At 40.1% G+C, this 26466-nt stretch overlaps 1 protein-coding gene across 3 annotated transcripts in view; it reads right to left on the bottom strand.

Moving 5' to 3' along the window:
* Positions 1–26466, bottom strand: part of CPNE8 (copine 8) — a 961735-nt gene that overhangs the window by 297376 nt on the left and 637893 nt on the right. For all 3 annotated transcript variants that reach the window (XM_085654090.1, XM_085654092.1, XM_085654091.1), the window contains one exon: positions 19333–19386. In XM_085654090.1, coding sequence (XP_085510216.1) covers positions 19333–19386 — 54 coding nt within the window. The remainder of the gene's footprint in view (positions 1–19332; positions 19387–26466) is intronic.

A 26466-nucleotide genomic window follows, 5' to 3' on the forward strand; every position in this document is an offset into this window, starting at 1 on the left:
GCTTTACAGCCAGGGCACAGCCTAGGTGAGGCCAGAGTAGCATCTAGTGTGTAATTAGATCGGCATACGGCCAGGGCCGGACTGGGAACTGAAACTGGCCCTGGCAAACTGCTCGGCCGGCCTCCCTGGTGGGGAGGAGAGGGGTGCGGCCGACCTGTTTGCTGGGGCCGGTTTCGGCCGATTTTGTTACAGGGGGCCGGTATTGCTGGCCCCCGTAACAAAAACATCCCCCCAGGGGCCTAAAGTGCCTGCTACGACCTTCCCGTCCCTGCAGACGGCTAAGTCCTAAAGGAGCTTAGCAGGAAATCAACATGCCACTCCACAGACAATATTTTATTCATAAAACTTACAGTTTGCAGCAAAAGACACATCACAATACAGTAACATGTGAGGCAGTGACTTAATGGTCTTATTGTCCTCATATTTCCAAAAGTCTCATGAGTCTTTTACTTCACTTTGCTAAAGTTGGTAGTGTCCTGTTCTTTCATCCAGAAGCCTCGGCGAGCTTTGTAATGCTCATTGAGAAAGGATTTGGCTTCCCTTGGGTCCCTGCAATGTAAAACAGATGTGCTGGGTACAACAGCGCACTGTGGGGCATCTATAAAACCCTATCGCCACTACCTAACTTTCAGTGACATTGTGATGGCGATAGGGGCCTTGCCTTATTTACAAGGCAGCGTTAAGCCACTTAATGTGGCTTAACGTTGCCTTGTAAATAAGGCACCCTTTCACTCTGTGTTTAGCGTGAAAGGGGAGGGTAATGGGTGTTGCGAGGGCGTTCCACCGCAACACCTATTGATTTTGACGTTGCCCCCTATTTACAATTAACTAGGAGGCAGCGCCAAAAGTAAGACCAGGGAAGACCTGGTCTTATACAGGCGAAATGAGGAGAAATGCCTTATTTCTCCTCGTTTTTGCTGTTTCCATGTGTGCTGCCTTGGGCAGCACACATACAAACAGCAAATTACCTATGATTGTTTATGTGAAGTAAGGTCCCTCTTCCTGCACATAAACAATAATTTAAAAAAAGAAACGTTTTGCAACTTCTATGTGTGCTGCATTAAGCAGCACAGTTAGAAGTTACAAAACAGCATTTAAACGTGCAGGAAGGTGCCCCTTCCTGCACATAAACCATCTTCCTCTCAACACAGGCATCCTTGCACTATTGTGCAAGGGTGCATGCGTTGGCATTAGGCAGCTAAAGTAAGCACCAGCGCAGGGGGAAATGCAGGGCTGTATCCTATTCTAGTAATTATGGTGCAGCCCTGCATTTCTAAAGTGCCGAAGCATGTCGTTAGCCTTCGTGGCTTAACAACACGCTTCACCAGTTTATTGTAAATATGCCCCAAAATGTTGATGCCTGTGTATTGGATTTCCCGCTTTTCTCTGGGGACTTTCAGAATTAATAAGTTTAGCTATGATGGGGCGTGGGGGGAATCAGACACCAGCCTGGGGACCAGTTATGGGTGCCCTCTCTCAACCACTAACGTTTTGGAAATTTGGTCTTCCCTAAGACACCACAAAGTACTTTTGCGATGTAGTGAAATGTGAGTCTCATGGCTGGTGATTTAGCAATGCCAATGATTCTGAGTTTACTCCCGTGTAAACGAGCTTCAAAATCCTTATTTTCCAGTTTGATTCTCCCCATTTTGCTCGCCATGTCTTTCAGGAGTTTAGACTTTGGCACAGAGTCATCCTCTATGTCCGAGATCCTCCTTTCTGCCATATCAATGCATGCATGTTGCTTGTCTAACCTCTCTTTCATGACATTCAATCAGCAAGTTAGCCAATCAGTTTTTTTATATATTTTCAAATTGGCTTATATTACCAGTAAAAGCGCCATGGTGTCAGAGGCCGTTAATGGATTATTTCCTGTGGATTCTGAGGGCTCCGTCCATTATCTCCTTGCGCTTGCTTTGTTCGCCCTAAGTTGACAGGGTATGCCCAGATGTGGGTCTCTTACTCGCTTTGGCACTGTATTCATACTAGCCTGGCTGATGAGACGTGTTAACCCGAAACCGGTCCCAGGATGCTTGTTTCCGGTCCAGGGAAGACCTGGCTTGGCAGTTCGGCCTGGACTGTTCCCATGAGGCACAGGGTCAAAAATGATTTGCATATGGCTGGGTCTGAACTGGGGTGGCAAAGTGAGCTACAGAACAATGATGTATTCAACCCAGATCTGTGACTGGTGGTGAGTGTCTGAAAAGTAGGAGCGCTCCCTGTAATCTCCTTGTGTTTGCTTTGTTCGCCCTAAATTGGCAGGGAATGCCCAGACATGGGTCCCTTGCTCACTTTGCCATTAGATTCAAGCTAGCCTGGCTGATGAGGGGTGTTACCCCCAAAACCTATCCTTGTGTTTGCTTTGATTCTGAAGACTCTGCCAGCTTTAGTTTGCCGTCTTGTTGTGTGTGTTGCTATTACGAGAAACAAAAATGAGACAAGATAGTTTAGTGTCTGTTTTGCCCATCGTGTAAATATCTGGTGGCTCCGGTAAGCATTCTAATAGACCTGGAAGGACTGTTGCCTCACAATATGATACACCACACACACTCCTCACACTGAGAGTTACTGCACATAAAGCCCACTACCAGTATATCATCAGATCCATAGATCAATGGCCATTGTGTGTATATAGACTGATAATGAATTTAAAAGTGTAGGCATATTGGTGACCGATGCAGTGTTAGTAGGAGATCACCTTGTAGTACTTCTGGAGTGCTTTGTATTTGTGCTAAGGTGTGCAGACTGCAGCAAACACCTCAACAGGCTTCAGGATATGTCCCACAAGTCTACAGTAATCTCTTCCAGCTCCAGCTTCAAACACATTGGCTCTAGTACCGTTGGCCCGCCACAATGTGTCCCCATGATTCAGTGTTAATAGGAGATCAACTGGTAGAAGTTCAGGACTGCTTTGTCTTTGTAATAGGGTGCATATCGTGCCTTCACGTTCAGATTTCAATACACACCCCAGAGCCCTCATCAAATGATCCATGACTCTCCAGTAATGTCTTCAAGGTCCAGCCTGACACACAATGGGGCTATCCTCGACAGCCAGGCCTCAACGTGTGTTCCCTCAGTAGCAACAGTGACAAGATTGTCTTAGCGCAGTAAGTGATCGGTGGGGAGAGGCTGCCTGTCTACCAGACCAATGCCTCTGATGATATACTGTTTGTTTACGGGGCCTGCTGTACCTTTGCTGCTGTTAGTCCGCATGAACCTCACGGCCCCAACTGTTGGCAATTTTCCTTACTCCAGGTGCTCAAAGGTAAGCAGGTTTGGTTTGGTTTCAATGTGATCACTCGTTCTTGCTTTCCATCTCAGTTTTGGCAACTTGCAGGTTACAATTGTTGTTGCAGCCATGCATTCTCGGCAGTCTCTGCATTCGCCGGGGTTGCTCCAAACCGCCTAACTCACCCTATGTAGACCCCTCTCTCCTCTGGTTAGCAGCCGTACCTTCACCTCAAAGGCCCATTTTTTTCTCCCAGTAGTTGCCTCACAGTCCGCCGCAGTAGATCTTAATGTCTCTGAAGACAGATGAGTAGTTAAACAGGATAGTTCTTATGGATTATTGCTCAGGCCACCAGAGGTTTCTAAAAAACTGGCATCTTGTTTTGGGCTCTCTAGAGCCCCCTAATATTGGGAGATTTTTTGACAAAAATAGACTTGCAAAAAACTTATCAGCAAATCCCAATTGCACTGCTATTCCAAAAATACCTCAGAATCTGTGTGGGAGAAGACAATTAGCAGTTTTATGTTCTTACTGTCAGGTTGAAAACAGTTGGAAGAGTGTTCACAAATGTTTTGGCACCTGTAACTGCACTTGTTCAAAACAAATGCATAAGGATTTACTTTTAACTTGATGATCTTTTATTCTAGGCATGGTCGCTCCCTCAATCAGTGAGCAATACCGAGGAGTCTGCCGTGATTTGGAGAGCCAGAAGAAATTCCTTCAAGAGCTGTTTCAGAATCTGGGTAATGTAGTTACCAACTATAGTGGGTTGAGTGTTCCTTCCAGCTGCAAGGAGACAAATCACTCAGTGATGAGGAACAGATGCTGAAAACCAGAGAGCTCGATTGAAGGAATGGCTCTGGATCCAGGTAGGTATGGCACAAAAGAAGTCATCCTCTCTTGGGCATGTTTTCACCTGGGACAAGTAGTTTTCCATATCCTTTGGCATTGGTCACCACGCTCAGTGGACTACAAAGTCTTTGTCCCAGTGACTCCTGTCTGGAGACAAATGGCTTGGTGGCTAGAGACTACAGCCTTGTGTCAGGGAACCACTTTCACTCTCCTGAATCCAAAGGTTTTACCTACAATATCAACAGTCAGCATAGAGGAGCAGTTCTGGGAGATCTATCTGCATGGTCCAAGAATCAAACCCGTTTTCAAATTGGAGAGGGTTGATGGTTGTGCCGAAAGCCCTGAATGTCTTCTCTTCCCATGTCCAGTATTATTAGTCCAGACAGAAATTTTGATAGTGAAGGCTTACATCAACTGTCAACTAGTGACAAAGTGTCAGTCTCTGAATCAGACAGCTGTAGAGATAATATCTTTGGTATACAGAAATCTTTCTCTAACAGTAGTAAGCATTCAGGAGTGTCTGAACATTCAAGCAGACACATTGAGCAGACTTTTTCCCAGCTCACAGGAGTACATTCTTAATCTTCCCCTTGAACCTCTGGAGGACACTTCTGATACATTTTTTACTCTAAAGTTTGTGTCTTTTTATTTCCATTACCTCTGCCAGAAGGATGGGGAGTTGGAATCCCATCAAAACAATTACACATATCTGACATTTTTGGAAGATTGGACAGTCTTGTCTGTAGCTCCTTTCACAAGAACCAGGATATCATTCTCCCTGTCTTGTAAGATCATTCCGCTGCAGATTCCTCAGTATTATATCTTGATGTGGTAAGAGATAATGGACCTAATCTGTGTTTTCTTTAGTCTATAAGCAGGCTGGAAAATATTTTCTAGACAGTGTGCTAGCTCATTCCAATAGGGCAATAGGGGCATGGCTGCTTTGTGGGCGGAATGAGCTAGGGATTCAATTATAGACAACATGATCAACATTGATTTCCCATTACAGGCTTAATATAGCTCAGAGTAATGAGCTACGTTTTGAATCTAGTGTCCACTGCAAAGCAGCTTCCCATAACTCATTATAAATATTTATTTCATGATGAGGTGGTTTGGTTTTGTATGATTCACTACTGTGTTTTCAGTTGAGGTTTTGAATGCACTTTAGCAGGTGGTATTTTCCCTTTTCCTTTTATGTTGTTGATAAGAAGGCCCTTTCTTGGGCATATCCTCATAATGTAAGGAAGGGATAAGGAAAAGAATGAGGAGGTGATGCCTGGATTACTTACCAGTAATCTTCATTACTCCAATCTTCTCTTCCTTGTCCCAGTACTTACAACACACCCTCCCTCTATTCTTCTGGGCCTTATTATTACTGTTTAGAGGGCTTCTGCCAAAGCTGAGGCTAAATGGAGGCACCTGGACAGACAGTAGTTCATTCCAATTCCGAAGCAACGTTTTTTTCAATGTCTTGGAAGAATAATCTTGGAGATGTATGTGCCTTTCAGTGCCATCAAAAAGAATACACTCCCTTGCTTAGGGGTTGCATTTACATTCTATATTGTTACCATGCAGAAAGACTGTTTGGTAATACTCATGCTTACCATCCAAAATCTCACACTGCTATTACGCTTCCTACTTTTATTTTTAGCTGAAAGCTAGTAGGAATCCACTTCCCTTTTATTCAGATGCCATTACCCTGCATACCATATGCCATGGGTGATGGAATTCATAGTTTGGTAAAATTGGAGGACATCTCTTTGAGGACACCATGGTGTGTGCATTTTGAAAAAATACATATTATTGGAAAGTTTTTTTCACAACAGGGGAACCTTGCCCTCATTTGTTTTTGCAGTCACCATAGAAGGAGGTCAGCTAGTATGGTGGGATCAGGCTTTTTCAAAGGAATCAATAAAATAGTGAGGTAGTTCTAAAGCAGTGCAATACTTCCTTTTGAATTAATGAGAAAACTGTTTCTGCCTCTAGTTTACCAGCTTGCAAATCCTCATATATCTTTTATATCTTTATTAAAAAATATTGTCAGCAAGTATTATCACTGCAAATACAAGTGTGAATTCTGAAGCCTTAAGTCATTCTTGTCTTATCCTGATTCGTTGTTAGTTGTTCCACCTTTGAATGTCTGTGACTTCTGACACTAAAAAGTAAGAAGGTTTTCATCTGCTTTCACATCTCCTATATTCCTGGAAAGAATAGACAAAGATGTGCTTTTCCATTCAAAAGGAATACAACGTCTTAATGTTTTTTCAAAGGTATCCATTTTCTGTCTTCTTTATAGAAGACATGAAGGAGGAGAAGGAAAGTTGTGGGGATATCTTTCTATCCAATAACGCAAAATCTGACCTGTTTTTTCCTGTCAGATTTCACTCTAGTATTGCCATATTATGTTTTCAGAACACAGATTAAGACCTATCAAATGTGCTCCATACCTGGTATCATAAACATTGTCTTCTCTGATGTCTCTGAATTATGAGGAAAAGCATGCCTTTTTTGCTCCTATTTCAAAAGAATTTTAGTGGATGTGTTAGAAGTGGAGGTTGGCCTACTCATGGCTTGAATACTGGCATGCACAATGCCCTACAAAGATTCTTTTTGTTTTCATATCACAACAGGTGGCCTCTATCTCTTCTGATCCCAGGTACTACTATTCATCTTTCAATCAATCCTCTCTAAAAATGGTCTATGGAGCTGCAGCTGAAAAAAAACAGTTCAGAAATGAAGAATACTACAATGTAACAACTGGAACCTTAGAGAGCTTGCTCGCTGAAGAACTAACTATGCTTGACATAATCATTGATGGCCACATGATGACCATTAGACCATTTGAGGGTCTTGTGGTCAAAAAGATTACAGTAGTCATATCAGAAACTTCTGTCCATTCGGAGTATGAATTCCCTAATGAGCATAGACTTGTGATGACACCTAAATCCAAGTAATAGGCAACAAACCAATAAGTAGGGTGGTTCATTCTGACCAGCCACAGTACAGTTACTGGGAACATTTTCAATTGTAAAGGAAAGTACAGAGCTAATACTTCTCCATCCAGCAGGTGTATATACATCTGAGTGTACTTCTTTTTTTGGGCAGCACAGAGAGGCTATGATAGGAAAGGACAAGACAATGTTACAAAGCACCTCCACCAAAAGCATGCTTTAATTTTGCCTCAGAGAGTACAGTTGTCTCCTGGTCCTTGATGTATTTGCCAGCTGGAGAAACCCTAGCTGATTTCTCACTCCTAAGTATGACAAGGATAACAGCAAGAAATACAATTTTAATGTGGATCCTCTAGTGAACATGTTTTTTTCTTCTGGTTTTGCAGCATTTGATGATGAAGAGGCTGGGTTTCAAAGCTGCAGGCATGGAGAAACAACATTTTCTTCTTGAAAAATGCTTTGTTCCCACTATATCATAAGCACACAGTTTATTGTGTTTTGATGTCACTTCCACTGCTGTGAACTGTCCCAGTGACTGTGCTAGTATGCCTGCAAAGCATCAGGTAAAAGCTCCAATTTAAAAAGAAGGAGCATAGCTCCATTGAAGACTCACTTTCTTAGGATGTAGTTAAATAATGTTTACGTTTCTTTCGGACAGACCTAATTGCCCATCTAAGTATCTTTATTGACATCCCATTTTGAGCTAAGGACTTTTAATTAAAGAGAAATTTTATTATTTTAGCAAAGCAAAGTGAAGGCTCTGGCAAGGTATGTATGCATGTTCTTTGAGAAAATCTCAAGCAGATCTAGAAAGTGTTAATAGGTCATTTCAATGCAAGTTAATAGATTAGATTAATTATATAAAGGAGACTGATCCATCGGGATTTTTATGTATCATAGGATTGTTCATTTAAATCAGATAAAGTTTATGATCAGTGAGTTCTTATGTTGAAAAAATGTATACACTGCAAACTATTTTAGTAGTGCATTCTTTCAAATGAACCCTTTTGATTTCTATGCATTTACCCATGACCCTCTTCCCAAAAGCATATTCAGGTTAGATTCTGTATATCTCTCTCTCCCGTATCTTAGAACTTCATTTCTGAATAAGATTATGCTAGTCTCTCAGAAGCTGTACACCAGTGCATTCAATTAAAACTGATGAATCTACCAATATTTTTATTCTTACTGCAATTGGTAACTCAATCCCCTAGAGACTACGTTATGAAATTTAGTGCCATGATTAGTCAATTGTTAAAGATAACTCAAAGAACATAAGTCAACATTAAAAACTCTTTCCCTAAGTGAAAGGAGCAATGGTTAAATTCTTATTTGATGTGTCTGTTATTATAAGGCATAACGTGTCTTGCATAGTCCACACTTTTAAGCATTAAAATGTGGTTCAATGTTTCTTTTTCAGGTTCTGGAAAATACACCATTTGTTGGTATGACTTTGGGGTACCTGCAGCCCACTGTTCAAAACATATGTATCTAAACGCAGTAACCCACAATCACCTGAATATTTTCAACATATTAGGGTTGGACAGTGAAACGAAGATCGGACTGAAACAATTGAATCAGCCAAAATAAATGAAACATTTTTCTGCTGAAACCGCTGCACATTGTCATAGTTTCGAAACTTTAAAATTTCAGAAGTACTATAAATAAAGCTGAAGATGGTGTAATATCTTATATTAAGCACCAATATTTTGCACATTAACATATTTTGTCTAAGGACGACCCAAAAGAGGAACATGAGTGGAAGAAAACTGACAGACACTGGGGGGTTGAAGTTACAGATGGAGAATGGTCCAAGAGATTGATTTACTTGAACAAATCTACTAAATCATTGGCCTTGCATTTTTATGAATACTTCAAATTTTACCATGCTTATTAATATGTTTTATTAGTGTAACATGCATTGACATTTCTGGGAAAATATGACGAAAATGATTAACTCAATTCTCTAAAAGAGGGTAATATTCAACTGTTGGGTGCTATATTTGGGACAGCTCAGGAAATGTTATGCCTTGATATCACAGAAGAGCAGCTGAGGTTAATTTTAATGACTATTATTAAAAACAACAACAAAATAAAATGGATTGCAGCAGAACATTCCTTTTTTAATAATGATGGCCTGATATTCTGGAGAATATATCTGTCTATGTTGCCACCTAATATTAATCCTCAGAAGCAGCAGTAGATCGGTGGTCATCTGAATTATGTTGTGCCCCATCCCTAGGCAGGAAGTCAAGAATCTAGGGGTCCAAATAGACCAAGCTTTAACAATGAAAGTGCAAGTACATGCTTCTATATGATCTGCCTCCTCAGAAAAGCACTTCCTTTTCTTTCACTTGCTGCCTGGAAAATCTTGGTGCAAGCCTTAATTATTAGCTGGCTTGATTATGGCAATGCTATATTGGGTTCTGCAAATGAGTCATTCCTATCTAAATTACAGGTCGCGCAAAACACAGCCGCTCAGCTTATTTGCAATTGCCTACCAATCACAGAGAGAATGCTTTTTAAAATCTGTTGTTTGACTCACAAAGCTTTAATGGGAAAGGTCCCATCTATCTTCATCACAAGCTTAAATGCTATATTCTTACTAGGACCTTGTGATTCATGGACAAAGCTCTTCTTACTATCCTCTGTATCCAACAGTCAAGATGTGGAGGCAGAACGTTTTCATATTTGACTCCCATTTACTGGAACAAGCTGCCTTTCCAGATCCACACTTGTACATACAAGATCATACTAAATTAAATATATATATATATATATATATATTGAGCTCAGTTTTTGTTTTCCTTGCAGTTTCTGTTCTTAGCGCCAGGATACCCCTGTAAGGGTGATTCTTGTGTGATATCAAATGATGCTAACAAAACATAAGGTGCAAGTGGGGCTGAGCTCGGCTTTGCCCCCCCAACCTGCCAGCATATCACCCATTGAGGCACAGCAAATCCCTCTATTGTGTGACTGTCTGGGAGGAATTCACAATATCTGTCAGCTACACCCAGTCATGTTACCCATGATAGGCTGTAGGCACAAAGGAAGGAAAAATCCCAACTTTCTAAAAATGGCATTTTCAAATTGCAATGAAAAATTCAAATTCACCATCAAAGATGGTTTATCATTACAGTTTTATAGACACCAAACATGACATGGCCACCTGCTCCCAAGTAGGAATTCCAGCTCATTAAATGTAATATAGAATCCCCAATGTTATCCTATGGGAGGGGAAGGCCTCACAGTAGTGAAAAGCCAACTTAGGAGTTTTTCATTAATGGGACATGTAAAAACTAAAAGTACATGTCCAACCTGTTAATTACACAGCACCCTGCTCTATGGGTTACTTACAGCATAACTTAGGGGTGACTAATACATAATAAAAGGGGTTTTTAAGGCCTGGCAAGGGTGTGTAAATGCCCATTCGATATAGCAGTTTAAAACAGCATTCAGGCTGCAATAGCAGGCCTGGAACATTTTAAAGATGCCAATCAGGTGTAAGCAAATCAAACCATGTTTAGGGGAGTGAGCACAAGTACTTTGGCACTGGTTAGCAGAAGTAAAGTGCACAGAGTCCAAAGGCCAACAACATTTATTTTCAGCATTAATTGGAGGTAAAGAGGTAAAAAGGTTGGGGGAACACCACCCTGAGGCTGACCGGTCTAACAGGTATGCTTTGTCTTCTATGGTATCTAGAATGGCACTCTGCAAAGCAAAGATGGTTGTAGGGAAGATTTTTGCCTGTTTAATATAAAGCCCAGTTGGCTGAATATTTGTTGATAAGCCGTGGTTGACTTCTTTTCAGACCGAAAAGAAGGTTTGTTTATCACTCAGTAAGGAAATACTTGATGGCCCTCTTCTCTCAAATAATCTCCTACTGGAGCAACAAATTTTGTGAAGATGCGAAGAGCTGATCTCAGGTCAGAGAGAAAGGGCTTTGAATTGGTAATGACTGCTGGCCACTTTGAATCACATAAAAACTGTTTGTTGTTTTGGATGTATGGGGACATTAAAATAAGCATCTTGGAGATCCAATGCTATCATATAATCTTCATGAAAAAGGAGCCGTAGAATTTCTTGTAGTTTAACCTTGCAAATGATTGTTTCTTGAGGTATTTAGTTAGTTCTTTGAGGTCCAAGATAGGTCTCCAGTCTCCAGAATTTCTTTTTAATTAGAAAAAAAAACATAATGTATACCTAAATTCTTCTGAGAAAAAGGTACCTTTTCTGTAGCGCCCTTGTTTATTATTGAGATCATTTCCAATTGCAGTAAATGAAGATAAGAAGGAGGTCTTCTTTGGGGTGGATTATGAGGAGGTCTTTGGATGAATTCAAAAGTGTGGCCGAACCGTACTAGGTCTAATGCTCAAAGGTCTGTTGTAATAGGATTCCAATTTAAAAAGTAATTAGTTATGCAACCTCCTGTTTTATTCAGCTTTGTGACTCGTGCTTTTGATGTATCATTGCCTTCTGGCAGAGTCCTTAGTTTGAGGCCCATGCTTCCTTTGTGGGGCTTGCTTCGAATAAGCAGCTGAAGACGAATGTCTGTATTGGTATTGCTGTTGATATTGCCGATGACAGGACTGTTGGGACCTCTGGTCCCTCAAAAGGGCTGATGCCTCTTCTTTACAATACCAAGTGATCTAGTAGTATTGGTATCAGCCTCAATTGACTGTGATCACCTACATGTTTGCCAAAGAGTGCTTCCCAGTCATAAGGCATGTCCAGGATATTGCTTTAGACCTCAGTCCTGAGAAATGTTGATTTTAACCATCCCGACCTTTAAAGAATAGCTGCTACGCTCATTGCCGGAAACCTGCAGATGCTATTTTTGTTATGTTATTTAAATTTATTAAGCACATGAATCATCCCTGAGGAGGCCTCTAAGGCGCTGGAGCACCAGCACAGATCAGAATTTTAAATTAATAGAATTACGGGGAGTGACCTGTGTGAGAGCACAGTCAATAATTTCCGAAGATGATTTTTCCATTTCAAGATACATTTCCTTGGCTTCAAATTGATTGTTTTCTGATAAAAAGTCCATATAAGCACTGATGTCCAACCACATTTGACGATCATAGAGTCCGAGAATGGCTAAGGAGTTAGCCTCTCTGACTGTGGTTGAAGCTATGGTAGAAAATCATTTCTCTCTATTGTCCCGCGGCGTTCTTTCCTAGTCTGGAGGAGTGAAGCATGGCGCCAATGGATTTGTTGAATGGCAATTGCAATACTACAGAATCAGCTATAGGATGTCCAATGAGACAGGCTGGAGTGTTGCCTGGTGCATTATACTTCTTATCCAGATGAGGAATAATTGCTGATCAAAACCAAAGGAAATGATGGATGGAGTGTTGAACATTGCAAGCACTCACCCCCAGTCAACTGGTCTGGGTTTAATCCATCACCGTTCTTTAGCCCACTCTGCCACCCCAGTTCAGACATGGCCATATGCAAATCAGTCTGATCCTGTGCCTCATGGGAACAGTCCAGCCCGAACTGCCAAGCCATGTCTTCCCTGGACCGGAAACAAGCTTCCTAGGTCCGGTTTCTGGCATTTCAGCCGTCTTCATCCAGGTTTGCTTAAATCCAGTGGCAAAGTGAGCAAGGGACTCACGTCTGAGCATACCCTGCCAACCTCTGAAGAGAATTGAGCAGAGCTCAAGGATACTACCATCACACAATATGTAGTTAAAATTCTGATGTTTGGGAGCCTCTGAGGGGAGTGGTTAACAGGGTGCTGCAACCTGGCTGACTGACGCTTAGTTATTTTTATCAGATGTAATCCCTACAGAAAATGGCTTGAAACAAGGTTGCTTGTTAGCACCACTGCTATTTTCTTTATATATAGCAGATTTACCTGATTGCTTTGCTCAAGCAGAGGGAGACGCACCGCAGATAAGTAGCCGGCCTTTTGCATGTCTTTTATATGCAGATGATATAGTAGTAATGGACCTACCCCTATTGGGCTGAATAGAAAGCTGATATCACTACAGAATTATACAGTGGACCATTTCTTGAAGATAAATGTATCTTAAAGTAAAATCTTAATTATAAAATGTAACCAAAGTAGATAATCACGTAACTTTAAGTGGCAAATTGGTCTTGAACAGCTGGAGGTGGTAGATCCATACCTTTATTTAGGGAAACTAATAGCGGATAGTACGAACAACAAACTTTATATCGAACATAGCTCCTGTAAAGCTGCATCCCACGCTAATGGTTTGTGTATTTTCTACAGTGCTATGGGCAGAAGGCATTTTTTACATCTATTGATAGTTTTTAAAGCAAAAATCCCTCCAACCCTGCTTTATGCCATTGAATCAATCCCTACTAAGTATTGGAGTTTTTTAGATAGGACGTAAATTATGCAATTTTAACTTGTTAGTCCAATGGCTGCTATTAGACTGGAATTTGGCTTGATAAGCTCCTATATCCAAGGTTTGTCCAGGGTTTTATGCTGGGGATATCAGTTAAAAAATAGTGAGCCTGATTCATTAGGAGGTTTCATGTGTCAAGAAATCTTCGGCGATAAGTCAGGTAATTACACCTTCTATCGTGATTTCTCATTGGCACTAAAAAAATTGTGTACAAGAAGAATTAGTGATTACCCTTCCACCATTAGAATTTAAATATTTTTTTAAAACCTTAAGTGGCAAGATTAGTTTTAATAGAGATATTACATTTTGTAATTCTAAGGAGAGATTAAAGCTAATAGCCAGGACAAACTCACCGAGAATTTCACAAAAATATTTATTGTGGAATTTAGAACATGGAACTCGACGTTTGCTCTCTTTATATCGTATAAATATTTTACCTTTAAATGACTTAACAGCAAACTGGCCCCAGAATTTGAAAAATGGAAAAACTTGTAATTTATGTAAGCTGACCATTCAGATCATGTCTTGTTTGCCTGTCCAGCATTGGTTTTGAGTCCTCGTCGCTGGCTTCGGCCGATGTTTTTACAAAATTGTGTTAAAAATGTAGCTTCAGCCTGTGATTTTCATTTTTGCCCTAAAAACAAAGCAGTGTGTGTAAAACGATTTAAATTATTTTAAGGAGTTTATGTATTTATTTTAAATCTTTCATATATTCTTTTAAATTGGCTGTTAATCTCTCCTGTCTGTCAACTTCTTACGGAGTATTAATATTTGCTCCTTTGTCACATTGTATTTTGCACATTGATTGGCTGCTATTTACTGCTGTTTGCACAACATGGATATGTTGTGCTCGTCTCCCACTTTTGCTTTTGTTGTTAACTTCAAGCCTCAATTGAAGTGGGATCTTGGATTGTATTTTGCACATGAACTGGCTGCTACTGAATTGCTCTCTGCACAGGTTAGGATATGCTCTGTTATTCCTTTTTTCTTGCTGCTAATTCCACTGCTAATTGAACTGTCTGCCAAAGCTGAATTTTGTATATGAACTGGCCGCTACTTACTGCCCTTTGCACATTCTAGGATATGCTTTGTTACTTCAATCTTTCTGCTGCTAATCCCAAATGCTACTTTTTGCTGAAGCGGTTATGTGCTGCTGCCCAAATGTTTGAAAAAAAATTCTTCAGGCACTGAGGTGATGCATATTATTTTAAAATGAAGCTGCTATTGTTTAATACAGTCCTAAACATATGCTACCTCCTATAGTAGAGGTCTTTGGGCCTCTGTTTCTGCCTATGAGCTAAATGGTATTATTGTTGAAAATCTTAAGTATTTTGCCTATTAGGATAATTGACAATATTGACTAATGCTATGCAAAGGAATTCTAGACCTTTCTATGTATGCTGTGTGACTCCCTCTTTGGCAACAGGGAATGCATTTAGCATGTGAATCTATGAAAGAGCCAATATTGAAGAAACGTTTTTTTAAGGGCCGAGAAACAATATCATACAAGTTAATGAGTGAGATAAAAATGATGAAATAAAGCGCCCCAATATATCAATTTTTTGACAATCTCAGGTCACATAGTATATTTTTATTAAATATGAATATTTGGAATGATAATTTGAAAAAAAGTCGAAACTTCAAAGCTGTAGATGATGATGGCATCATAGAAGAGTTATCTTAACATGTTATTGTTTTTTTATCACCAATACAAATACATGGAAAAAACCTTGTTGATACCCCATGAAGTGACAGCAGGCTGATATTATAGGATTCCCAACAAAGCATTAAATCCACCAGCATGCACATCACATAGCCCAATCTTGCTCCTAAACGTTGAATGCAAATATATTCTATCAAATTTGCTGCCAATCAACAAAGATTCTGTCAGTTGTGGTACTAGCTCCGCCCTCCACACAATATTGCGATCACCCACCATCAACTCCAATGCCATCCAGATCTGGTCCTTACGAGTGAGGCCAGTTGCCTCCCAGACACTCAAGAGGCACCACTTAGGAGAGAACTCCATGCTGCTCCCACAATTATTGCTTAGACAAGCAACCACTGACTTCCAATAGTCTTGGATTACAGACCAGCTCCATTTCATGTGGAAAACTTGCCCACTTGGCACTGTGCAGTTGTTGCCCTGACCATCTTCACCATAGTCGTGTACGCATAATAGCATCTCTGTAGGATTTTTAGTTGCACAAGGTGGAACCTAAACCTTATTGCCTCCTCCCGGGGGGGGGGGATGCAAAGACAACAGGCCACACTTCGTCCTCCAGCCCTTCAAAGTCTCACTCCCAATGCTCCCATAGCCGCACCAGGGTATCAGGTGAGTTATTAATCAGTTTACGGTAAATAAGGGAGATCGCCTTTTTGGGCATATTATCATCTAATAATAATCTATCAAGCAAACCGATTTGTAAATATTTATCCTACTTACTGTATATAAGAAACAGAAAATATTGTTTAAAGCACAGATTTTAAAAGTGGAGGCAATGCATTATGTCACTTCTTATTATGTAAACATCAAATAGTGTGGAGTGAGTTTGCTCTTGCATCGACCGGGTGCATGTACCATTAGATCTTTTCCATTTTAGTTAAGTAACAGATTCAACTGGATTTGCAGCTGTGAGTGATTTGTGATCTGGACAAATCAGCTCTCCCCAGATGGAATATGTTACAGAAATCAGGCAGCTACCTTGTTTTGTCTTGTGGCAATCAGTACAGAATGCAGCAAAGGCCTCTGGCATGGCAATAACTTTGTGTACTTCCGAAGAGATGTGCTGCTACCTATATACATTCAGTTTAAGTACTTATGGGTGACCCAGCATGCATGGGTGTGCATCAACCAGATCCTACTGGAGGCTTTCTCATTGAAAATGTAGATGAGAGGTATATCCTCTGTCCACACAAGGGTGTGGCTCAGATAAAAAATGTTGTTTAAATTCATAAAAACAACAAAACTACCAGGTTCTGTGTTCGACCTGCCAGGGATCTCTCCAGGAACACTTTGAATTGTTTCACTACCCACTGCTTCAGCATGCGATCTCTCCTTCTAAAATGCGTTCACATGCCAAAGGACTATTATCATCTTTTCCACTTGAAAAGATTCTGTTGACACAACTTGTAGGTAACCCGGTGTGCATTTGTCCTTATCAGCCTGGCCGATTGGGTAAAAGAAAACTACACACTTATCTGCTTCTCCATCTCTCCAGTCTGTCATCGGCACTGGACTTCATATTCCGCCTCCTGTCGACTAGCAGTGAATGATCCAAAAACTTCGCCTTGTCCTACTAAAGGAAGTACTGAGTAGCAGCAGCACCTTATCAGGTCTATTGGTCTTCACAAAGTGGTGAATGTGTCTCCTGAAGCCATGGAAACTGCACTTTTTATTGTGCTGGAAGGGTACCTGGGCTCTCAACCAATGAGAAGCTGAGACTGACCTTTAAAATGTAAAGTACAGACCACAGAGGAAGTCCGTGGACTATGTAGAAAGTCATCCCTTTGTATCAAGGTGCACCAGATACACAGCCTTGTGAGAGAGGCCACAGACTTGGTGCATCAAGAACAAGTTGTGTTCAGAATGAACAACCTCCTTAAAATGTATTGTGGTCTCAGGACACATGTAGATTAATAATTTTATGCGGGCAAAAGTTAGGTTTTTTAATTGTATGTTGTCACCAAATGTAATGGTAGTCTGCAGATAACATGCACTTAGTTTGTGGCCTTGGTGGTAGGACAGTGACTCTGAAGGTGTGTGGATCCATGTTCGGTCCCCTGCCACAGTATGCGTACTTGGGGTGAGAGGTCCTTGCTTGACAGCATCCACAGACACTGTGGCATGGCCACATACATGGTATTTGTTTCCTTTGAGGTCCATTTAGTTAATCTTGGAAATCAAGTTGTGTGCATCCTGCTACATTATTTCATCATTATAATATTTTTCCAGGATGTGGATCTGTGTTCCACATTTTGTAACAGAATCTGTTCTCCATGCAGACAGCCAAACCAATCAGATCCTTGGGGTTCACAGTCTCCGTTTTGAGTCTGCAAACCAGAATGGACGATAGGAGAAAAAGTTCCTTCATCCAATAGGATGTGAGTATATTTTAAAATGTCTGCTTAAACAGTCCAGATATCCTTATCGTGATTGACAGATCAACTTAATTTAGATCTACAAGAACTTTACTAGGGCTAATTTCTCGAAAACTACTGAACAGGTTTGCAACAACAAACAAAGGAACTTCCTTAAGTGAACTTCTAATTTAATGTCAGGTTTGGTGTAATTCCATTCAGCCCTTTTATCTGTAGTGCAGTTCACAGTTTCCTATGGGAGTTAAATTGTGAAATTTCACTTTTTTGATGCCACTCTATTTGCTCAATGATTGAAGGATCTTAAATAAAACTTATGATGCCGATCCCAAATCGGACAAGTATTGTTTTGGAAAGTTTTGAGCAGAATCATTATACAGCACCGACGTTATTTGCAAAACAAAAAGTAGCAATTCAACGGAAAGGCTGACCTAACCATTACTGCACAGTTCCCATCACTGCCAGCATAATATATACATTTACATATATATAAGCTTGCTAATATATGAAACGCCCAAATATATTGCTGGAGAACTTACTTTAATTACTGCGTTTTAGGAAGAGCAGAATTAGTACCTTACAAGAGAGATAGATATGCAGACGTTTTCATCCAATATCTTCCACATCAGAAATCCACAGATAAATTCAAGCAGTGCTACAGATGCATGAATGGAAACCAAATAGACCCAAAAGTGGCTATTATCACAGAAAGATCAGTACACTCATCTACATTGTTGGCTCTGTCCATAACAGTTTATACAAAATGTTTTTATTCTCAAGCCACTCTTTAATGTACTTTGATATATGTCCCAATTCTTTGGAACAGTGACAATTTTGGAGATCCGTTGCCAGATAACACCACACATCACACATATACATACATAAAGATATATAGAGGACCTCACTACATTTAGACATTAGCTGACGTGGTTCAACGTTTTTATTCACTGGCTGACAGGATTACCAATCAGCGTAGGTATCATCCCACAGCATTTTGTAAAATTGGGACACTTGAAAAGTGGTCCACTCACACATTGGCATTACATAATTGCTTTCTCTTTTTCGGGCGGAGTCCCGACCCTCTCCCCATGCACTCTAATTAGATAATTCAACCCTCACTTCTACTACCCCACCTGCTGTTTTTAATTCTTCCCCGCACATTCACGTAACGCTCGCTGCTATTTCTTTAACTTTTGTTTTAATTCCTGAGGGCATAGCATCTTCAAAGTGCTAAAGAGATGCTCGTGTCACCTTTAAATGCTTTACACTTTGTGTTTTATTTTTAGTTCACCATTCCGAAATTGTTGTCAGCCATTTTATAGCAATAAAGAAAAAATAGACTACTGAGCATAGTGATGACATATTCATGTGCATGCGTCACGATGCACATGCATCCATGAATGGGGATGCATGTAAGCATAAGGCAGATATCTAAGAATCAAGTTGGCGTCTATGTATGAATATTCGTGTGCATTCATCACACATACACACTAGGAAGCATGCATGCGTACGCCCCAACACATGCTAATGTTGCGATGGGCAGCCATGTTGTCTTTTTTCCCCATTTTTTTTTGTTGCATAAACCCAAAAGCAAATGCAAGATCAGCGAAAGTGCAAGCACTGGCAAAGCCATCAATCAGGTCAGAACTCACTTTCTAGAGGCAAGATCGACTGGCTTTGCCAATGATTGCTTAAAAAGAGGTTTCTATAAAGTATGTGGTTTAAAAACAACACGAATATATCACACACCACTTTTAAGAAGCTATTATTCTGCATTGAGCATTTAGATATATTTTCACCGTAAACATATCTCACTTACTGTCCCAGAATTAATGTACTTTTTCTTTTTTGCTTTTTTCTTTGGATTAATAACCTAGTGAAAACAAATTAAGATAATTAATTTACAGCGCCGAATAACAGAAAGGTCAAAGTACTTTATTTGGCCGGCAATCACAAGAAAATTTGTTTGCACAGAAACCGTTCAATGTGCAGAGACAGTTATTGCAATATTAACATATTAGTATAGATGAGGAGCAGTGCACTATTACAGGAATAACTTTTGGTCTACGATTTAGCCCTTCGTGCACGTGTTTGAATACACTGTGGTTCACTGGCATATCCCTATACAAAGCAATCACGTCTATCTTGCGGTGTAAATTCTACAAAATTGATAGCAATACAGATAGCATGAATTAAACTGATGCAACACTAAGAACATCTATTTTAATTACTATCAAGTGATACTACAGTGGCGATCGGAGCGCCCTCTTGTCTCTGAGTAAATAGCAACGGCACGGAACAGAAACGCAGTATCCTGCCATTAGGCTAGCGTCTCCCTTTTCACATTGTCATGCACAAGGCTCAAAAGTATCTGAACGCATTACATAATTAGTGGCATGGAGCGATAGTTTGACTTCAGAGTATATAAATAATATATGCAAAATCTGAATCGATAAAGAGCAGAGGGCATACATAGACGAGAAATATTAACACAGAGGTGCAAATCGATTTAGTCAAGAAAGAGATTATTCAGCACTAGCACATCACATATATATTCAACATAAAGCAAATGAACATATATTCGGCATGAAAACATAAAAAGGACAAAACATATAAAAACACAACATGGAGGTACAAACATGATCCTTCCAAAAGAAATCCTGATCTCTGCAGAAGAAAAGCAGTCCCCCCACCAAGGGTGGTATCTAAACATAAAATACACCAGGCTCAGTAATCTAGAGAGAATAGGAAACAAATTTACAGTTGAGAAGCAGTTGCTTCAGATCTTTTTGAAAGAAGGAAAGTATGGAAAAGTTTAGATGATAGATCATCCGAGTTCAAAACGTTAGGTGCACAGAAATAGCCACTGTTGTTTAAGCACTGGATGTCAAGGAAGAGAGACTCAAACCTGCAAAGCTGATAAGGTGTTCCTGAGAACTTAAATATCTTTGTCAGGTAAAAGGAAATTTATAACTTCATGTTACAAAGACAGCCAGCGCTTAGTGATAAACAGAATAAAGGAGGTCTGTCCCAGAGATTAATCAAAAGGCACAGAAATGATGGACGGAATGCAGAACAAATCAAAACATTCACCACCAGTCAAGAAATCTGGGTTAAATCCATCGTTCTTTTGCTCACCATGCCAAGCCAGTTTAGACCCAGCCATTTGCAAATCAGTCTTGATCCTGTTCCTCATGCGAACAGTCCAACATGAAGAACCAAGAATCCTAGGATCAGTTTCAGGGTTTCACCCCTCATCAGCGAGGCTTGGTTGAATCCAGTGGTACAGTGAGCCAGGGTCCCATGTCTGGGGATACCTGGTGCAATTAGGGTGAGAAAGCTAAAGGCACACAAATGATGGATGGAATTTAGAACAAATCAAAACATTCACCCCCCTGTCAAGAGATCTGGGTTAAATCCATCTTTCTTTTGCTCACCATGCCACTCCAGTTTAGACCCGTCATATGCGAATCAGTCTTGACCCTGCTCCTCATGGGAACAGTCTAGCCCGAACTGCCAAGCCAGGTCCTCCCTGGACCGGAAACCAGCATCCTAGGACCAGTTTCAAAGTTTCACCCCTCATCAGCCAGGCTAGCTGGAATGCAGTCGCACATTGCGCCCGGGACCCACGTCTGGGCATACCCAGCGCACTTAGGGCGAGAAAGCAAAAGGCACACAAATGATGGACGGAATGCAGAACAAATCAAAACATTCACCCCCAGTTAAAGAGATCCGGTTGTTCTTTTTGCATTTGTCACCCTGAGTGCGATGGGTATGCCCAGACGTGTGTCCTCTGCTCTCCATGCCACTAGAGTCAAGCTAGCCTGGCTGATTAGGGGTTAAACTCTGAAACTGGTCCTAGGATGCTTGTTTTCCAGTCCAGGGAGAGCCTTGCCTGGCAGTTCAGGCTGAGTTGTTTCCATGGAGAACAGGGTCAAGTCTGATTTGCATATGGCTGGGTTTAAACTGCAATGGCATGGGGGGCAATAAACAATGGATTTAGGCCCAGATCTCTGTACTGGGGTGAATGTTTGAAATTGTTCAACATTCTGTCCATTAATTCTTCTTTTTTATTTGTCACACCGAGTGGGACGGGAATGCCCAGACATGGGTCTCATGCTGTCCATGCCACTGGAGTCAAGCTAGCCTGGCTGATGAGGGGTGAAACCCCCAAACCGGTCCTAGGATGCTTGTTTTCAAGTCCAGGGAGAACCTTGCCTGGCAGTTCGGGCTGGACTGTTCCCATGGGGAACATGGTCAAGTCTGATTTGCATATGGCTGGGTTTAAACTGGAATGGCATGGGGAGCAAAAAAACAATGGATTTAGACCCATATCTCTGTACTGGGGTGAATGTTTGACATTGTTCAACATTCTGTCCATCAACTGTTCTTTTTCCAGAGATTAATCAAGTAGCTACATTGAGAGCATCTTTAAGAGAGTGATATGGGTGTTGATTATTTTGGCATGGCAGATCCACTTCTAATAAAAAAAGGTTTAATCCCTTGGAATAGTTGATATGATGATTGTTTTTTTTAAGCAAATGATTCATGAGTTTGAGAAGGATGCAGTTACATTCATTCATGTTTACAGCCTCAAACCAGTTTTGAACCAGTGTAGAGGACAGTTGCCATGAAATGCTTTGGAACTCAGTTTAATTCAGACTGAACCTAAAATGATCTATGATTGGTTCTTGTCTACACTCTTAGCCAGAAATCAGGTATCAGCAGGATAAGAGACCTTCAAATAGACTTGAGTGTCATCCGCGTACTGGTGATGTCAGATGCTGGAATATTTATTTAGCATCTCCCAGAGGTATAAAATGAAGACTGTAGAGTGTGTGTAAAAGGGATCCTTGGTTGACACCTTCTTAAATGGAAATAGGGTTAGAGATTAAGCAGGATACCTTGATCTGCTGCAATTAATTTATGATGTTGGATTCAAAGATGTTCAGAATTTGTGTTTTCTTCAAGGCCCGTGTGGTCCTTAAATTTTGAATCGGAATCTGATGGTTGGCTGTATCAAAAGCCATCGATCAACTGAGGTGAAGTGAAAGACAATCACTATTATTCAGGATGAGGAGGTATTATTCAATGATTTACAAGCTGGCTAATCGGTGGCAGATCAGGCAAGGAAACCAGACTGGCATTTCCAATATGGTTACTAGCATGGATGCTGAACACAGCTATCAAGGACATTAATGAGAAAGGGGGACCAGATACTGGTCTGACAATATGTGGTTCCCTCCAATCTGAGGAACATGCTTATTTAAGAGAAGACAGACTTGTCTAACTTTAAGGCAGTCTGGAAACACCCTTTGGCAGATGGAGAGATTGATTAACGTGGAACAGTGTGGTACAAAATGTATTAGAAGTTCATTAGTTAAAATAGCCAGATCATATCTGCAAAATTATCAAAGGTTTTGAGTCTGGAGGTAATATTAAGAAGGTCAGTCTGGGATACCTATAAAATAAGTTAATAGTTGATCTTCTAAGCAAGTTGGGATGGGGAATGTTGGAAGCAAATTGTAGAGACACCTTAATATTTTTTTAACTTTGGTGTCACAGAAAGTGGCAAATACTTTGCATTTCTTTTTTTAATCTTTAACAGTACGAGTGGAGATCAGTGACTGATTTAACTGTTTCAAACTGTTTATTTAGATAATGTTTTTCAACCAACCAATTTGGGATTTTATACAAGTCTATTTAGTTCGGTTGATTTAGTTTGAATATATGTTTATGAATGGTATTCAGAAAGAGCAAATATGTTCTAGATTCACTCCCAAAAGTGATAATGCATGCTCCATCATTCTAAGACGTGCCTTTACTTCATTAAATTTCTAAGAGTACTATAAGGAAAAGACGTCTTTTGATTAATTATTTCCGCCTTCAATGGGGTCACGTCATTTATAGTTCCAGAAATGATTTTGTTGTAGTTGTTAGTTAAAATATCTGCATCATGATCATTCGGAGGGCAAAATACATGAGGCAGGGTTACTAAGATTTTAAGTCCTAGTATCATAAAACAAGTTGTGTGTCTTGTCAGTTGCCAAATAATATAGAGTTAGAAAAGGACATGTATAAGGAAATTTGAGATTTAACTGATCAGTAAACTAAGTTAAGATTGCCAAGATTATCAGCTAGTGCACAGTAGCTATTATCAATAATAAGATCAAGGATGTCAAATCAGGTTTGTTTGCAAATACAGCAATGTTGAATCAAGATTTTTTCATATATAAAAGATAAGAAAAGCGAGAATGATGGATCATCCGGATTGCTCCAGAACTTTTTGAAGTTCCCCACAAAAAAGTTGTCATTGGATAAAATAAGCTCAAAGGTGATATGATTCATGCATTGTTCAATTAAGGAGTTACCATCCCCTGGCGAGTGATAGAAAAATATTGGTTTTGATGGGCTTTGTTGTTGTAGATTTAAATCAGGTATTGAAAGGGGGGAAGTAAATGAATACCACAAGTCTGCAGTGAAGAACATTTTAAATATCACTATGATTTTATCTCCTTTATCATTTTTTTCAAGCCACAAAATTTGATATTGGAGTCTTCTGGTGGGATAAGTAAGTCCATGATGTGCTGGAAATGTTCGTTAAGTTAAGTTTCAGTCAATATCAGAAGCTCCAAATCTATAGCAGCAATTTAGTTTGCAACATCAATCTGATGTTTTACTGCATGCCTGCAATTATGTGCACTGTAAAGTGGCGACATACGTCTGTTCAAGATGGGAGAATCTACTAGGCTCTCAATGAAAAGCTCAGGTTTCCCGTCTGTCTGAAAGATAATTATGTGGGGGGAAAATTAGAACAGGAATAATTTGGCCATCAAAGTTCATCAGTGTTATAATGGTCTGAGTAGCCTATGAATGATAATCACAGAAAGGATTTTCTTTTACCAATGTTGGAAAAGGGACAGTTCTATGTGGATGGGAGAATTTGTCTTTTGTGGGGTGGAACACAAAATATCCGAGATAGTGTATTTATAAAGTTGGGGTTTTTTTCTGAGCAAATCTTAGTTTATCAAAGGAAGTTATAATGCTGGATATGTCAATCTCAAACAGTCCAAATTCCCAGGATAAATATTCCATTTTGCTAATTAGTGTTGAGAGCACATGAAATGGAGCAGAGAGAAGGAGGACAAAAGCAGCAGAGATGGGTAGAGGGAAGCAAAAGATAAGAGTTGGGCACAAAATGGTTTAGAAACCTTGCAGCACAGGTAAAAGTGGGTGAGAACACTACCAATTTAATATAATTTGGGGTCTTGCATCAATGGGCACCTCCACATTTTCGACCTCTCCCTCTTAAATATGATTCGCCAATGACAATAACTGGTTCCTACGTATTTTTGTCAACATGCAGGCTGTAGGAAACAATATAATGTCATAGCTTATAGGTGAGTGGGTTGTAGTCAAGGAGGAAATTTAAGGATCAGGATGTCCTTGAATCACAGAGTAGACTATATTTTTACCCTACAAATGCCTGTGATGGGGTATGCCTTTGTAATTCCACCACTGATGTGTTTGTGCAGGCTTAATTATTATGTAGTCCCAGCAGAGCTTTATTCCCTCTGACAGGATTTGGAAATGCAAGACATTTTCTACCTGCTGATAGTGGTTTTAGCTACTTACTGCTCTGATGAAGGCCTCTATAATTGACAAATAGATGTTCGGACAGATGAAGGGTCTTGTACCCTCCATGTCACAATGTAAAGCCTTTGCGGAAACTACATTGTGTATAATCTCTTTAGCCAGAGAAGCAAGGGGTCTAGATTTAAATAATGAGCAGACAATTCTTTGATTCTATTGAAATTCTTTTAATACCTTTAGCATGAAAGAAGAAGCTTTCCCAAGGACTACCTTTCTGCGAGGAAGACAGCTGGGGGATCATCAGAAGAAAGTGCTTAAAGGTCAAAATCTAGAGGTAGGTTTAATTTCCAATGAGGAACATGATATGTAAGAGCAGGATGAGGATGGAAAAGATCATAAATATTGCATCTTACAAACTCATTCATTATGATGAAAAATACTTCAAATGGCTATTTAAGTAAGCAGGAAAAGCTGAATGTTAATGCTCAAAGGATTTCACTTTGATACCAGAAGAGAAAACATGATGAAGGAAAGGCAATACTTCAAATAATGCTTTCAGGGGATTTAAAGACTAATCAAGGGCCCAGTGCTAAAATCCTAACCACTGTTTTCTGTATTGCATCCTGCCAGAATTGTTCCTAGCTGCACACATGATGGCTATGTTTTCTTCTCATAAACTCAAATACATACAAGTTATTTTCTCAAGTATCAGAATCTCTAGCTCAATAAAGGTAAAGGGGGTCATAGAGGATCATTACTCCCTAGTATAAGAGTAGGCCTGGGACCCGATGAAGAAAGAGAAGAGAGGAGGGGTTGTTCTGTTAACCATACTGGGTGCCACATCCCATTCAGGTGTCTTAAGGCAGATGTGCTTCTGTGCCACACCTGTGGTGGCTGGTGTTATTTGCCATGGTTCTGTTCTGTATGGTTCTACAAACTAGGCCCAGTGCACCCCTTCCACACTTGATTGTAGGGTAGTGAGAGCAAGCAGTCAAAAGCTTCTCAGCAAGGTTGTGTAGCGGACAGAGACTAAGAATTTAAACAAACTACAGACACAATCAATAACTATCCACTCGTGTTTATCTTTAATAAAATATAGTATTTTAAATCACATCAAAACAAGATTCCTACACAATTAGGTGGGGGCGCAACTATAGGCTATACAATCTCACCTTCAGTCTCTTAGTCAAGTACTATACATTGTGGTGCTTTCTCTTGCTCTAGCCACCCCTTATCGCCTGCAAATATCTATGGTGAATTTAGAAAAAAAACAAGATGATGAATGGACTTCCGAAACTTTTTAACTACTCACCAGCAGTCAATAGATCTGAGTTTAAACCATTGCACTTTTGCTCACTAT

This window comes from Triturus cristatus, chromosome 4_1, assembly GCF_964204655.1.
Source record: "Triturus cristatus chromosome 4_1, aTriCri1.1, whole genome shotgun sequence".
Taxonomy (NCBI): Eukaryota; Metazoa; Chordata; class Amphibia; order Caudata; family Salamandridae; genus Triturus; species Triturus cristatus.